The 15,491-nt window shown below is 37.5% G+C and overlaps 1 protein-coding gene across 4 annotated transcripts in view; it reads left to right on the forward strand.

Annotated features, from left to right (window-relative positions):
* Nucleotides 1-14,680, forward strand: part of brd9 (bromodomain containing 9) — a 54,053-nt gene extending 39,373 nt beyond the window's left edge. For all 4 annotated transcript variants that reach the window (XM_052016712.1, XM_052016715.1, XM_052016713.1 and 1 more), the window contains one exon: nt 11,640-14,680. In XM_052016712.1, coding sequence (XP_051872672.1) covers nt 11,640-11,761 — 122 coding nt within the window. In that variant the 3' untranslated portion in view covers nt 11,762-14,680. The remainder of the gene's footprint in view (nt 1-11,639) is intronic.
* The last annotated feature ends 811 nt before the right edge of the window (nt 14,681-15,491 follow it).

The raw sequence follows: 15,491 nt of genomic DNA on the forward strand, positions 1-15,491 counted from the left end.
CGTTTCAGCTTCAGGTATTTAAACTGAAATGTCTGCTGCAAGAGCATTTGATCCTTTGCTTTTGTTCTATTCAAGGAGAAGGTAGATAGGTTACACGAGAGAAAGGAACAAAAGGTAATGCTGATAGGATTGGATGATGAGGGATGGAGGAAGACTTATGTGCAACAGCTGCACCAACTGGTTTGGATGAAATTATAAGAGCAGGTTTATTGAGGATAATTCAAATCAGTAACACCAGTTTTTTAATATACACGATGAATTTTTATGAATTTTAAGTTTAGTAGTCTAAATTAGAGATAACATTGAAATCATGTGGAAAGAAGTCTAAACCAGATCCACCAAACGTTACATGCTAGCTTAGGAGCAAAACTGCTCTAGGCAATGTAATTGTTTTTTTGTAAGATCGAGTGGATCTATTGGAGCAACACCACAGAACTAAACTGGAAGATGAGATATTGGAGGAATAACCCAACTCCAGAGAGGAGGGATATTAAGCAAACTGATAATTCTTTTTCCAGCTCAATAATGATGTTGTCAATATTAATGCTCTGCAGTTGTAAATTCATTTGGTGTGCCTTGGGATAAAGCTCGCCATTCAAGTGCTGCCCAATACAAAAGAAAATTGTTGTGAAAACTGAGCAGTTACTAATTGTAAGCGATACTTAGCAATAATTTGAGCAGCTTTTGGATTAAAGAGATCTTTGTTTCCTGGAACTGTTAATATTTTCTCTTTGCACATAACATAAGGCAAAGAGGTAGGATCACCCTCCATTTGAGTGGTTGTGATTGAGACTTCACCATGCAAATATTTAGTGACGGGGTTGACATAAATCATTGGATCATTAAAGGACTGTTAAATGCTCCCTCTGGTATGATCTGGTTTGTAAGGAAGTGCTTTCTCAGTATATATGAAAACCTTAGTGAATTGCTTGATAATTATTCAAACATAAATTGTGTCAAGATGTCAAGATTCTCTAAAGAATCAGTAAACCCAAGTTTATATTGTAAACTTTTTTTTCATCTAGCACTCCCTGTGGGAGAGAATAGATTACAGGGAATAAGTAGTAGAATGGGATTAATAGGATTGCTCTGAGAGCTGGCATAGATTCAGGGGGCTAAATGGCTTCTCTCTTTGTCATAAGGAAATATGAAAAATATAAGCTACTACCTTAGCCCAGTCTTGTTGGGAAGACGTAATTTGGACAGCTGTGAAAGTGACATTGATTTTCTTAGTTGAGATTGTGAAGCTGGATCTACAAGCCAACAGTAGTGGACCCATCCTTTGTTCATAAGTACTTCTGGAGTATTTGCCATCAAAAAACAAAATCACATGTGAAATTAGATTTCAGATCTGTTTGAAGGTGAGAGAAAAAGTGTAGGCTATTGGGCAAAGGTCAGTGCTGAGCTTACAGGTGATTTTTGTGTAGTACATGATTGGCAGATGTATGCTGTTGAAGGCCCATTTATGCGGTTGAAGGCACCTTTTTATATAAAGTAGGCATGTTCATTGTCCAGCGCACAACTTTTGTATCCTTCAAAAATCAAAGATCTCTTCCTGTTGTTGGTTTAATCCTTCAAAGTAAAGAGACAATCTTTCTTGGAGATTCTAGGGCCATACCTAACTCTGTGTTGCACACAGTCCAAGTATAACTGTAGCTCATCTTAAGTTGTACAGAGGTCCTTCAGATGGAAGCAGTTTTCATTATCTTCTTATGCTCTTAAATCCATCTTCCTTATGTATTTGGTTTCTGATTCTTTTTCTATTATTGGGAAGAGGTGTGTATAGGCAATGTGGAATTGGCATGGGTGACCAAGGGCTGAGGACAAGGACAGGCTTTGCTATCCAGTATTGACTGGCTGGGTCTCTTAGCAAGGAACTAACAGTGCGTACAAAATGATACCGCCATCTTTTGCAGAGAGTGTTTAGAGAGCAAGGCTGTAAAAATTCTTATTTGTGTAATAAATTGAAGCTACTTGTAGAAAACTTGTTTAACATTCAAAGATACTGCTTACCAGCAGATTTATTTTGGAAGTATTTCTAATAGTAGGTAATACCTGAGGAGGCCATATATCCCCTCAAACCTGTTCTGCTGTTCATTTAAAATATTGGGTGATATGATTCATGGATTCAACTCCATTTTATTTTGCCCAATTTTTTATTTATTTTTCCTCCAAACCTTCGTTTTCTCCATTGTCCAAAAATCCATCTTGGCCTTGGATAGTCTTGGTGCTTAAATGTTCTAGTTTTGTTTTGGTTCAGTTGACTTTTTTCCCCATTTTTTGTTGGTGTTGGGCCAAATTAACTTATTTTGTTTATTTAAAAAACAAGGTATGTGATCTTTCTTTAGTTTCTTTCAGTCTCTAAGTGCAACTGAACTGAAATTATGAAATTGTATGTTCATAATCAATTATAATCAGTTTTCTACCAGTTCTGATGAAGAGTCTTCGACCTGAAACATTAACTGGTTTCTCTTTCCACAGATGTTACCTGACTGGCTGAATTCTACCAGCATTTCTGTTTTTGTTCCTACATAACTCAAAAGTTCAAGCCCTTGCTATATTCTTTATTCGTGTACGCCATCCCCCTTGCAGTAAAGGTCAACATCCAATTTGGTGTCTCTCAAATTGTTGGGCAGCAAATTCCTAAACCTATGAGTTGCATCATTTTGGTAAGGCACATGACCATTATTTGTAATTCGGCAATTATGAAAACCTGCAAGAGCAGAAAACATCTCTACCATTTTTATACTTTTAATTGCTGTCTGAAAATACATTATCATTAATGTTTCCCACCTAAATTTTTATAAAGATGTGATCCTTTAATGTTATTCCTTCTTTCTGATGGCAGGTATTGCAGCTCCTGCCTCACTATTCAACTTGAAATTACAAAGAAATTGCCCTGTAAAAGGCTGTTCAGCCAATCCATCCATATTAGTGTTTATCCTCCACATGATCAGTACTCTTAATCCCATGACCTTTAATCTCTGTTCAAATGGAAATAGCCAACCCAAATATTTCAGGTCATTCCTGCTTTCTCTTTTTATTCCTTGATACCAACAATAGCTGCATTGTGGCCTGTCAATTGACTTGACGTCGTCATAGCATGCTGGCCAAAACTAAACATAACAAGACCATAGGTACGAAAACTCAGGGTCATCTTTATATTTCAACTTGTTTAATATCCTTATAAAACCCAGAATTCTCTTATTGTTTTTATCACCATATCTGCTTGAGGAGCTGCTTTGAATGTCTTGTGAGCCTGAACACCCAAATCCCTTGGTTCTTGCAGACCACCCAGCTTTAATTCTAAAGATTACTAGGGAGAAGGTGCTAGGAAAACTAAATGGACTAAAGACTGATAAGTCTCCCGGACCGGATGAGGTGCATCCCCGGGTTCTGAAGGAGGTGGCTTTAGAGATAGCGGAGGCATTGGCGATTATTTTCCAGAAATCAATAGATTCAGGCGTGGTTCCGGAGGACTGGAGGGTCGCAAATGTAGTTCCGTTGTATAAGAAAGGAGGGAGGCAGCATAAAGGAAATTTACAGACCTATTAGTCTGACGTCAGTGGTGGGAAAGTTATTGGAATCTATCCTCAAAGACGGGGTTACGGAATACCTAGAGGCGCAGGGCAGGATAGGTCCTAGCCAACATGGTTTTGTGAAGGGAAGATCCTGCCTGACCAACCTATTGGAGTTTTTTGAAGAAATCACAGGCAAGGTGGATAAGGGAGAGGCGGTAGATGTTGTGTATTTAGACTTTCAAAAGGCCTTTGACTGATTAATAAGATGAGAGGTCATGGAATTACGGGTAGGATAACAGAATGGGTGGAGCATTGGCTGGTTGACAGGAAGCAAAGAGTGGAAATAAAAGGATCTCGTTCTGGTTAGTTACCGGTTACTAGTGGTGTGCCGCAGGGGTCGGTGTTGGGACCGCTCCTTTTTACCTTGTACATTAACGATTTGGATGATGGAATAAATGGTTTCGTGGCTAAGTTTGCGGATGACACCAAGATAGGGGGAGGAGTAGGGAGTATTGAAGAGATAGGAAGGTTGCAGAGGGACCTAGACAGTTTAGGAGAATGAGCAAGGAAATGGCAGATGACATTCAATGTAGGGAAATGTGCAGTTGTACACTTTGGAAGCAGAAATAAGCGGGCAGATTATTATCTAGGAGGAGAGAAAATCCAAAGCACGGAAGTACAAAGGGACTTGGGGGTACTCGTGCAGGATACCTTAAAGGTTAACCACCAGGTCGGATCGGTGGTAAAGAAAGCGAATGCTATGTTGGCATTCATTTCGAGAGGTATAGTGTATAAAAGTAAGGAAGTGTTAATGAGGCTCTACGGGGCACTAGTGAGGCCTCATTTGGAATATTGTGCGCCGTTTTGGGCCCCACATCTTAGGAAGGATGTGTTGACGTTGGAGAGGGTTCAGAGGAGATTTACGAGGATGATTCCAGGAATTAAAGGGCTTAAGTATGAGGAGTGTTTGTCGGCTCTTGGACTGTATTCGCTGGAGTACAGAAGAATGAGAGGGGACCTCATAGCGACATTTAAAATATTGATAGGAAAGGACAGAGTAAATGTGGCTAGGCTGTTTCCCTTGGTGGGTGAGTCCAGGACCAGAGGACACAATCTTAGAATTAGAGGGTACAGTTTTAAAACAGAGATGAGGAAAAATTTCTTTAGCCAGAGGATGGTGAATTTGTGGAACTCCTTGCCACGTACAGCAGTGGAAGCCAGATCAGTGGGGGCGTTCAAGGAGGAGATAGATAGATATCTAAATAGTCAGGATATCAAGGGATATGGGGATAACGCCGGTAATTGGGATTAGAATAGTTTTTTTTTTCTTCTTCTTCTTCCCCCATTCCCCATTTCTCATTTCTATTTCCCTTTCCTTGGAGCAAACTCGATGGGCCGAATGGCCTGCTTCTGCTCCCTTGTCTTGTGATCTTGTGAATTCCGATGCAATCCTATAATTAATACTTCTATGTTTTTATTTAACTAAAATGGACCACCTCATGTTTACTGCCATTGAATTCTGTGCTTTTTTTTTGCCCATTCCACAACCTTACTGATATCATGTCACAGCTTTATTGCATATGCTTAGCCATGCATTGGTTTTACTCCTATAACTAAATTGTTGATGTACACGGTGAATAGAAGCAGCTCCAGAATAGAACTCTGTTAGATATCAATATAATTTCCAGGGCCTTTGGTGCTTCTTCTCTTATTTCTCTGAGATTCCATGAATATGTAGCAATAGGTCATTTTATTTTTTTCTTCCTTAACTAACTTGTATAGTATTTTCTTTTTTATAATAATGTGCCTCATCATTTCACTTAATTCAGGATTTGCCTCTTCTCCAATGTGGTAAACTTTTTCTGCTCAAATTGAATAGTTATTGCATATTAGTTACATGTTCCTGTTTAATTGTGAGCACAATTAATCCTCCCTACATTTAAACGAAAATTAACTGATCCATTATATAAGTACTATAGTAGAATCACATAGTGTGATGCTCCATTGGAAAACCAGATGCAATACACCTAGTATTTTGTGTGCTGTTTCTTTTATCTGTTCCACCACATTGGGCTTGTACTGCATCATCTGTACAAGGGAAATGTTAACACAGGAAAGGATGAGTCATAAGGCTGATGCGCAGTGGCAGCTATTGATTAGAGAGATTTGAGCTTTTCCACTTGGAAATGAGGTACCTGAGATGTGGTTGTGAACAGTTGTTTACAATAGTAACTGGAATTGATAAAGAAAATCCTGAAATGTTAGTTGATAAACAGTTTGGAGTAAGATGAGAAAATAGCTTCAAGTTCATAAAGCTAATTTTTTAATTAATATTGGCAAGTTCTTCATGCAGAGATCACCAGATAAAATTGCAATCCTAAAATTAATTAGAAATAATCCATTACAGTATTAGGGAGGGCCTTTTTGATGGGTGAATCTAAATGGACTGGATGGCTTATTTTTTTCTAATTATCTTGTGGCTTTGTTCTATAATATTTTCACTTCAAGCATATTCTAGTCCACCAGATGGCTACTCAGTAATTATGTTGCTATGGTATCTGAAGGGTGAAAGTAGGATTAATCATTCGATAATTGGCCCTCATTTACTTCTTATGGCCATGGTCTAATGGATTGTATACTGTATTTGAATAACGTCCTGAGATCTGCATGTAGTTTGCATCTGCTTTAGCTGAACTTCTGTTGTTTATTTGCCAGTTTAGTACTCTGTGTAATGTGTTCATTTTTTCTCCTCTAATGATGAGCTTTATAGTTTGTTAGCAAAGCATTAAACATGTGAATTCTTTATTCCAAACTTATAACATTCAATCTGTATCTTTAGTCTGCATTCAATCATTAATTCTCAAAATCCTTTTAACTAAATGTCCTCACAATATTTTTGAAATACATATCTGGAAACTGAAAAGCATTTACTGTGCTAGTTGGTAAGTGCAGTGCAATGTATTCCATCCCCTTCAATGACATGTCCTCACCACAATCGCTGAAATACGCGGCTGTCTTCAGGTTACAGTGGGACTTTAAAAAATCTGACTAAATTTTAAAATTTGCATGAATATATGACTGGAAATTTGAAAAGAAATGAGATGATCGTTCAACCCCATAGTATTTAAATAGCAACAAACAGTCAAAATCAGAATGGTGTCAGTGGACCAAAAAGATAATTTTTTTTCTATTCATTTTCTGGGATCAATGCATCACTGGAAAGGCTGGCATTTATTACCAATCCCTGATTGCCCTTGAGAATTTGTTGACGATCTACCATCTTGAACAGAGTAATCATTCTGCATAAGGTACTCCTGCGTTGCTGTTGAGGAGCGTGTTCCAAGATGTAGATCGAGTGACTTTGAAAGTAAGGCAGTATTTTTCCAAGTTAAGATGGTGTGCAACTTGGAGAGAATAATTTGGTGGTGGTGTCCCCATGCACCTTAAGCCCTTGTCCTTGGCACGTGCTATCAGAGAAGCCTTGGGGAATAACTGCAGTTCATTTGGTAGATGGTACATGCCTCAGCCACTGTATGGCAGTGGTGGATAGCATACCAGTGAAGTGGGCAACTTTGTCCTGGATGGCGTCAAAGTTTCTTGAGAGTTGTTGGAGCTGCATTGATCCAGGCAAGTGGAGGGTATTCTGTCACACTCCTGACGTGCTTGAAGAGTCAGGAGGTGAGTGACTTAATGTGAGTGACCATGCCTCTGACCTGCTCTCATAGCCACAATATTAATGTAACTGGTCCAGTTGCATTTTCTGTAATATTACAGAATACTAGACTAGTTGCCACTGTTACAAGTATTAGTTAATAAAGAAAACTAATGTGGGTTTGTTAAAAGCAATTGATGTTTGACTAACTCAATTGAATTCTTTGAAGAAATAACAAAGGTAGATGTTAATGTGGACTTCCATAGCGTGTTCATTAAAGTACTACATAGACTTTTTAGCAGAGTAGAAGACTCTTGGATGAAAGGGCATTAGTTATGTGGATGAAAATCAAGGAGCGGAGGTGATTATTTTATTGTTTTACATAAATAGAGGGAGAAACACAGTGATATTCCCCAGGGGTTGAAATAAAGATTACAATTATTTTTGACAAGCATTAATCACCATGACATTGTACATAGAACACAATTTGTAAGGTTGTAGACATCACAAAACTTGAAAATGTAGTAAATCTGAGGAAAATAGTAGACTTAAGGAGGGCATAGATTGGTGAAATGGGTATGTGAAATTTAAAACAAAGTGATGGATTTTATTAGGAAATATGAGAGAGCAACATTTTAAAGGGGAGGGATGCAGATCTGCGGGGGGGGGGGGGTGGAGAGATTTCATAAATCTCTGAAGTTGGCAAGAAAGTTGAGAAGACTGTAGAAGGTGACAACAGGTTTTTTTCAGCTTTGTATTTTGTTTTCCAAAACCATTAAAAATTGCCAGCTGGGTCTCAACTAGAATATTAGTCCAGATCTTGTTATGCTAGCTTTCCTGCCCAGAATTAGTATTTGTGGCCGTTCAGTGCTTGTATGTGCCCAGTATGACTTCAGAACCCCTACTTTCCTAGCCTGAAGGTTCCTACACGTAAATGTTTTGGTCTGAACTAATGTCATGCTTCCTGCAGTGCAATGAGGTGGCTTCACCTCATAAACTTGCCTTGAATGTTTTCCAGCCTGCAAAGCCCTGCCTCCAATTTTGTCATCTTGTAAAAGCTGTGTTTTTTTTTACCTGTCTCTGGCATTCAAAGGCAATTTAAAAAGTACTAACATTGAAGAAAATAATTTTAAAAATACATTGTTTTAAATGACTTTTAAAATAAAGGTGTAGTTAACAAAACATCTAATAACATGCTTAGAAATTGAACTGTTAATTTGAAGCAGATTTAAAAGAAGAACTTCCCCTTTGCCTCTTAATCCACCACCCACTGAAACCACTGATATCTCAGAACACTGGAAGTCTAACCTGATGCAGGATCCACACCCAAAGTGGCACTTAGCAGCTGACTGAACTGTCTGATCTGTTGATATGTCCAGGATAGTACATGTGTGAAAGTCCTAAACTTACTGCCTTTGAAATAGCTAAATACCAGTGGTTCAGAATTAGTCAACAACATCTGGCACAATATGTCTAATTCTGGACATTGCAATTTAGAAAAGGTTCTGAGACATTGGGAGAATGCATAGAACAGTGCTGGAGACTAGAGCAATTCATAGTACAGAGATTATGTGGAGATTGATAGATGTGCTTAAAATCATTAAGGACTTTGATGAAGTAAACAAAGTATTTTCTAGAGGATACAAACTTATGGTAATTGACAAAAGAACAAAAATGTGAAAGAAAAATTATCCAGTGGTTTCATGTTACGATATAAAATATATTGAAAGGATGGTGGAAATATATTCTGTAATAACTTTTAAATGATAATTGGATAAATGCTTGATGGGAAAAGGTGGCAGGAGAGGTGCCATGTGCTGTATAGCTCCTATCTTAGAAATCTATATTGTTTGTATTTAACCATACAAAACAATTAAAAGATCCTGTGTGAAGTTGCAGTTGGTTAACACGTTACATTGAAATTAGTAAATTAAGAGTTGCTGCCTTTGCGGCTGAAGGCTCCAATATTTTTTCCCTTAACTTTTGAATGGGAAGATTCAGATTTAAATTGCACCATCCTATCAGTTTCTCCAGAGTGTTACTGTGTAGCATTAGTTGACTTGTTTCTAAATATTTAGTTTTTAAAAATATTTATATTTGAAGTTGATATCTCTGATCTTAGTGAACAATGGATAAACAAAATGGCACCTGACCAATGGGATACAAGGACTGAAAATTAAGCATGGATGAAAATGGGAGTGAAAAGGAATGGCTGAATTTAGTGTTGGAGTTGGAACAGAAAGAAAGATAAAGAAGCATTTAATTATGAGAGTGTGCATGAGAGGGAGTGCGTGAGAGGGAAGTGAAGAAGTAGGAAGGAAAAGTAAGAAACAAAAAAAAGAAAAAATCCACATTGGTTCACAACTGGAATTGGTATTGGTTTATTATTGTCACTTGTACCGAGGTACAGTGAAAAGCTTGTCTTACAAACCAATTGTACAGGTCAATTCATTACACAGTGCAGTTACATTGAGTTAGTACAGAGTGCATTGATGTAGTACAGGTAAAAACAATAACAGTACAGAGTAAAGCGTCACAGCTACAGAGAAAGTGCAGTGCAATAAGGTGCAAGGTCACAAGGTAGATCGTGAGGTCATAGTCCATCTCATTGTATAAAGGAACTGTTCAATAGTCTTATCACAGTGGGGTAGCAGCTGTCCTTAAGTCTGTCGGTATGTGCCCTCAGGCTCTTGTATCTTCTATCCGATGGAAGAGGAGAGAAGAGAGAATGTCCCAGGTGGGTGGGGTCTTTGATTATGCTGGCTACTACACCAAGTTAGCGAGAGGTAAAGACAGAGTCCAAGGAGGGGAGACTGGTGTCCGTGATGTGCTGGGCTGTGTCCACAACTCTGCAGCTTCTTGTGGTCCTGGACAGAGCAGTTGCCGTACCAAGCCGTGATACATCCAGATAGGATGCTTTCTATGGTGCATCGGTAAAAGTTGGTGAGAGTCAAAGGGGACAAACCAAATTTCTTTAGCCTCCTGAGGAAGTAGAGGCGCTGGTGAGCTTTCTTGGCCGTGGCATCTACTTGGATTTGACCAGGACAGGCTGTTGGTGATGTTCACTCCCAGGAGCTTGAAGCTCTCAACCCTCTCGACCTCAGCACCATTGATGTAGACAGGTGCATGTACACCGCCCCCTTTCCTGAAGTCAATGACCAGCTCTTTTGTTTTGCTGACATTGAGGGAAAGGTTGTTGTCGTGACACCATTCCACTAAGCTCTCTATCTCCTTCCTGTACTCCGACTCATCGCTGTTTGAGATACGGCCTACAACGGTGGTATCATCTGCAAAATTGTAGATGGAGTTAGAGCAGAATCTGGCCACACAGTCATGAGTGTATAGGGAGACTCTACATTTGCAATTATTTTCTGGACAAGAGAGGTCAGTTAACTGTCAATATTAACTGCCACATTATTGAAAGTGTACTTGTGTTATTCATTAATTGATTTAACATTCCATGAGTTTAATGAGTAATTAACATGGAAATTCAGCAACTTCCTGAAAATTATTGGGAGCTTAAGCATTAGGATACATTTTCAAGACGCTGACTGGAGTGACACAAACTGGCAAGTAACTTGTGATTTGTAGTTCAAGGGCTATTTCTTCCACGCTATATTACTCGCTAATGTGTATTTATAATGTTGTGCACAGTTCACATGCAATTATTCTTTTCAGCAAAGTCTGCCCTGTTGTGTTTGATCTAAAGAATTATTTTTATTTGGGTTACAGACCTTCCATGGATTGTGCTTAAATATTAATAGGGTGTTCTGTTACTCTACAGAGTATCTGGAGTCATAAATGTTTAAGAACAGAATTAAGAAAGCTCAGTAGTGTTCATGATTACACTGAACCGCGGTGTACCTTCTGTAAACTTGAGGTCTTCATAACTCTGATGATCATGACCTAACATGACCTACAGCAGCTTCATTTACTCATCATTGCTCTCAGTTAAACAGGTTTTCCTTCACATCTTTAAAGCCCCCCCCCCCGCCCCCCCTAGCTTCACCTCCACCATCCCCACTCACTTTGTCCCGCATCATCTCTGAAAACTCCTCCAGTCATACAAATTGTATCTCCTTGCTCCAACTCTGTTGTTCTGCTCAATCATGAATGTGATTACTGATGTTTCGCTGCCAAGGTCTTGATTGCTGAATGCTGTTCCTTAGTCCCACCATTCCTTTACCTGTCTTTCCTCCTTTAACACACTCATTAAACCCTACCTCTGACCAAAACTTTTGCAATCATCTGATGACATATTTTTATTTGTTTGTGTTTGTGAAGCACCTTGGCATATTTTGCTATATTAAGGGGTTTTTACAAAAAGTTTTTGTTGTAGGTTTGCTTAAACAGTTAAGCCTGATTATGCTTTTCCAAAGTTAGTACTTGTATTTGACCTGCTGGTTAAAGGGTTTCTGGCTGGCTTTTATTAAAAATGAAAAACTGATTTTGTGTTTTATCCTCAGGGAGTCCTCATAACCTGAGTGTTGGAGAACAACGGGACTTAGTCCAAGACTTCCGTGAATTTCTTCAGTCTCCAAGTAATGCAGCTGCGAGCAGCCTGAACCGAAATAATGAAAACTCCTAGAATATTCACCAGCATGAAAGTAAGCTATTTTGTCAAATGAGAATGGATTTCTCATCTGTTTTTCCACAAAGACCCAAGAGTAAAAGGAAAGAGACCCTCCAATAGCTTTCCAATGTAAGATGATCATTTTTCAGCCTGAAATCTACTACAACTCAGGTTGTCTCCTGTTCTCTTGTTTAGTGTGAATTGAATGGGCAGAATTTATTGGATCATATAATCATGATCATGTCCAGTTTACACATAACGAAAGGTGTTCAGGCTATGTGGATTCAGAAATGTTCTCTTGGTTTTGTCTGGTAGGTGTGTTGTAGCAGTTTTCAAAACCTGTACTGTTTTTTTTAGAAAAAAAACCTCTGTATATAGAATGCTCTTGCCTTAATCTTGTTCTTAGCAACAGTCTGCATTACCATATATCTGTTCACTCTTTTTAAAACCATTCTTGAGAATGGCATCATGATGAAGAATGCAGAATTGTATGCCATTTCCTTCCACTCCTGTCTGTACATCCTACAACAAAGGATTCCACATAGTATTCTGGAGTGCTGTCCGAACTACATCAGTATTTGCAAATATCTTAAAAAGGTAAATCTGAAGAATAGTGACACCAACTTTTTACTGACACGAAGAGTTAAACTAAATTACAGCTTCTGTAGAAGTTTGTTTTAATGTGTTTATTGTGATTTTTAAAGAATATCTGATGGATGTGCTAAATCTAGACAACAAATCATTTCTAACAGAAGATCTTAACTGATTTGTTGAAATTGTGATGGACTTTTCAAAAATGGTTAATAACAGATTTTACTCCAATCTTGTGACTTCTGTAAACTCCCACAACTACAAGGTGCTGATGATCTGAGATAGGTAACTGATGTGAAGCTCCCCATCGACTGTCATTTACCAATCATTTGAAAATATAATGTCTTTTAGAGTTTTTAGGCATAAAACTATGCATAATAAAGGGAGACTCACCCAGATTTGTGCAGTGGATCTCCTGCAGACAGCAACTGTAAGAAAATTGACTGGACAGAGGGTAGACCTTCAACAGACCTGTTCAATTTTCTGTCCTTAATTTAAACGAAAGTAATTGAAAAAATCTTTTACAAGGATGTCTTCTGACACGATATTTGCTGCGCCATCATTCAATCCATGAAATATCATCTCTTTATCTGTGTTTCAGATCCCCAGCACTGCTCCTGGTTTCACAATAAACTGTACTTTTAATAAAGTAGCCATTTAATACTAGGCTTATTTAACAAAATAGTGATACTTTGAATTGTTTGGGGAAATGCACATTTAGCTTAAGGCAGGATATTGCCTCTTCCGTAGCTTTGTTTTTCTTGGACTGTGCTAATTTATTCCTTTCATTGCTCCAGTGAGCAGTATACACAAGATATTTTAGAGACAACCCAAGATCAGAAGCACAAAAAAATTAGAGCACAGGATTAAAATATTGTGCAAGCTTTGTCACACTTCCTGACAACAATAAAATAAGATGCTTATAAGTAATAATTTTTACTGAATAAGTATGCTGAATTAGAATTTGTTGTGGAAGTGTACAGCATTTATAATATGCCTACAATGAATTTTAATGCTTTATCAGGATAATATTTGAAGGCAGTTATCACTAAACATAAAACCAGAACAAAACCACAGTTAAAGTGAAAGAAAAAGCTATGCAATGAAATGTTGATTTTATAAAACATTTAGTCAATGTAGTTTGACAATGACCAAACTGTTTTGATTATAAAATTTAGTGAGTTTTTTCCTGAAGTATTGTATTCTTTTGGGCCATGTGGTCAGGGTACAGGAGTTTCTTTTTAATTCGTCTGTTATTTTATATCTGATTTGTGTCATTCAAGTTAAGCTGCTTTTGTAAATATTTGATTCAGCAAAGTTAGCTTTAAAAATGGTGCATTTCTCTTCCTTGCTGTAAAATGGAGAGATTACTTTGATCTGAATTACTATTCACACCTGCTTTTCTATTATTCCTGTGGTTTTATATTTGACAAAAATTCAATTTTTATGAAAATTAACTAATGAATAGAATTTTATGCCAACTTCAGAATTAAATGTTTTAATCCAAATTAGTTTAACATTAACTCAACAAAATTTTTCTTCATTTTATGATGCATCCTTTCAAATTGTTGCTTTATTTTTGAATAATCTCAATGCCAATGTGGCTCTGGTAATCATTACACATATGCTTTAGAGTCAGAACATTATGAGTTCAAGCCCCACTCTAGGACCTAAGCATATCACCTAGTCAGACCTATAGTCATTGAATTACTAAGGGATTGTTGTGCTATCGGAGGTGTCATCTTTGAACTGACATATTAAACTGCTTCAATTAAATGATGTATATAAAGATTTCATGGCACAATTTTGTATTTTCCTTCCACTTGTCCAACAATTATCCTTCAACAAACACTAAAGCAAATTAGTTGACCATTTATCTCATTGCTGTTTGTAGGACCTCCAATGCACAACTTTTCATCTGTGTTTGCTTGATTAACAACAGTGACTCCTTTTCAAAAAAAAATTAATTGGGTGTAAAGCACTTTGGGATGTCCTGAAGGTATGAATGACATTGTATAAATGCAAATGTATCTTCTAAATCAGATTCACAGTGATCATGGTTGACTTTCAGTTCTATAATGTGTTGAAAAATGCTCATCTTTTTGTGCATTTATTTCTTCCTTTCCTCTGTACTTTTTCTGCAACAAGGTGTCATTTAGTGCTTTACTGTGTTTTTAAATGCACAGCAAATGAATTCCACTTTTAAGGCAAGAATTTAATCAGCAGACATCTGAATATGTCTAAATTACATTGCTGTCTACTGTCTGTCTGAAAGAAGGCTGCTAATAGAACTGTTTTTGTGAGGGCAAGTTGTAAATATGGAATAAACTATATATAAAGGTGCTGGTATTTTTTCTGTTTAAACCACTTTTTGTGTTATGTATAAATGTATAAGGAAAACTAATTATAGTACATCTTTCCATTGATGACATTCAGTGTGATCAAAACCAAACAAACACAGGTGAAGTAAGATGCCAAAGATGGCTCTATTTTCTCCACCTGTATTTCTTAAGTCTATGCTTTATAAGGATACTCCCCTTCACCCTTTTCCACTGCACAACTGTGAATTACTCCTATATAGCACCTGAATCAGAGTCTGGTTCAGGTTACAATTCAGAAACTTTACCATATAATCCAGGATGACACCAAGAAGGATATTGAGGGAATGAGGTACTCTCTGTTTGACTTTAGGAAAAACTGAGGCCCCATCTGCCCATGGATCCATTTCAAAGAAGAGTTGTGAATTCATTCTTGGTGTCCTGACCAATATTTATAGTCAGCTAACATTGAAAGGTATAATTATTAGGTCATTATAAAATTCTTATTTGGGAACTTGCTGTTTGTAAATTGGCTGTTGTGTTTCCTACCTTCCAACATTGGCTTTAAAAGTATAACTCGTTGGAATGTCCTGTCATGAAATAACACCTATGTAGGATGTTGTTCAGTCATATTTGTCACAACATCTGAGTATCATGATAGGTTTTGTATGGTGCTATACCCTTGCATCGAACTGGAAACTGCACAGTATTGCGTATCTGGTATATCATCTAGCTCTACAATTGAGTAAGAAAAACCCAACAATGTGTGAAGGGCTATTTGGAACCTTCATAATAAAATCTGAAAGCAATCAATGTGTTGTTGCTGCTTTTAATGT

The sequence above is a fragment of the Pristis pectinata genome, chromosome 5 (genome assembly GCF_009764475.1).
Source record: "Pristis pectinata isolate sPriPec2 chromosome 5, sPriPec2.1.pri, whole genome shotgun sequence".
Taxonomy (NCBI): Eukaryota; Metazoa; Chordata; class Chondrichthyes; order Rhinopristiformes; family Pristidae; genus Pristis; species Pristis pectinata.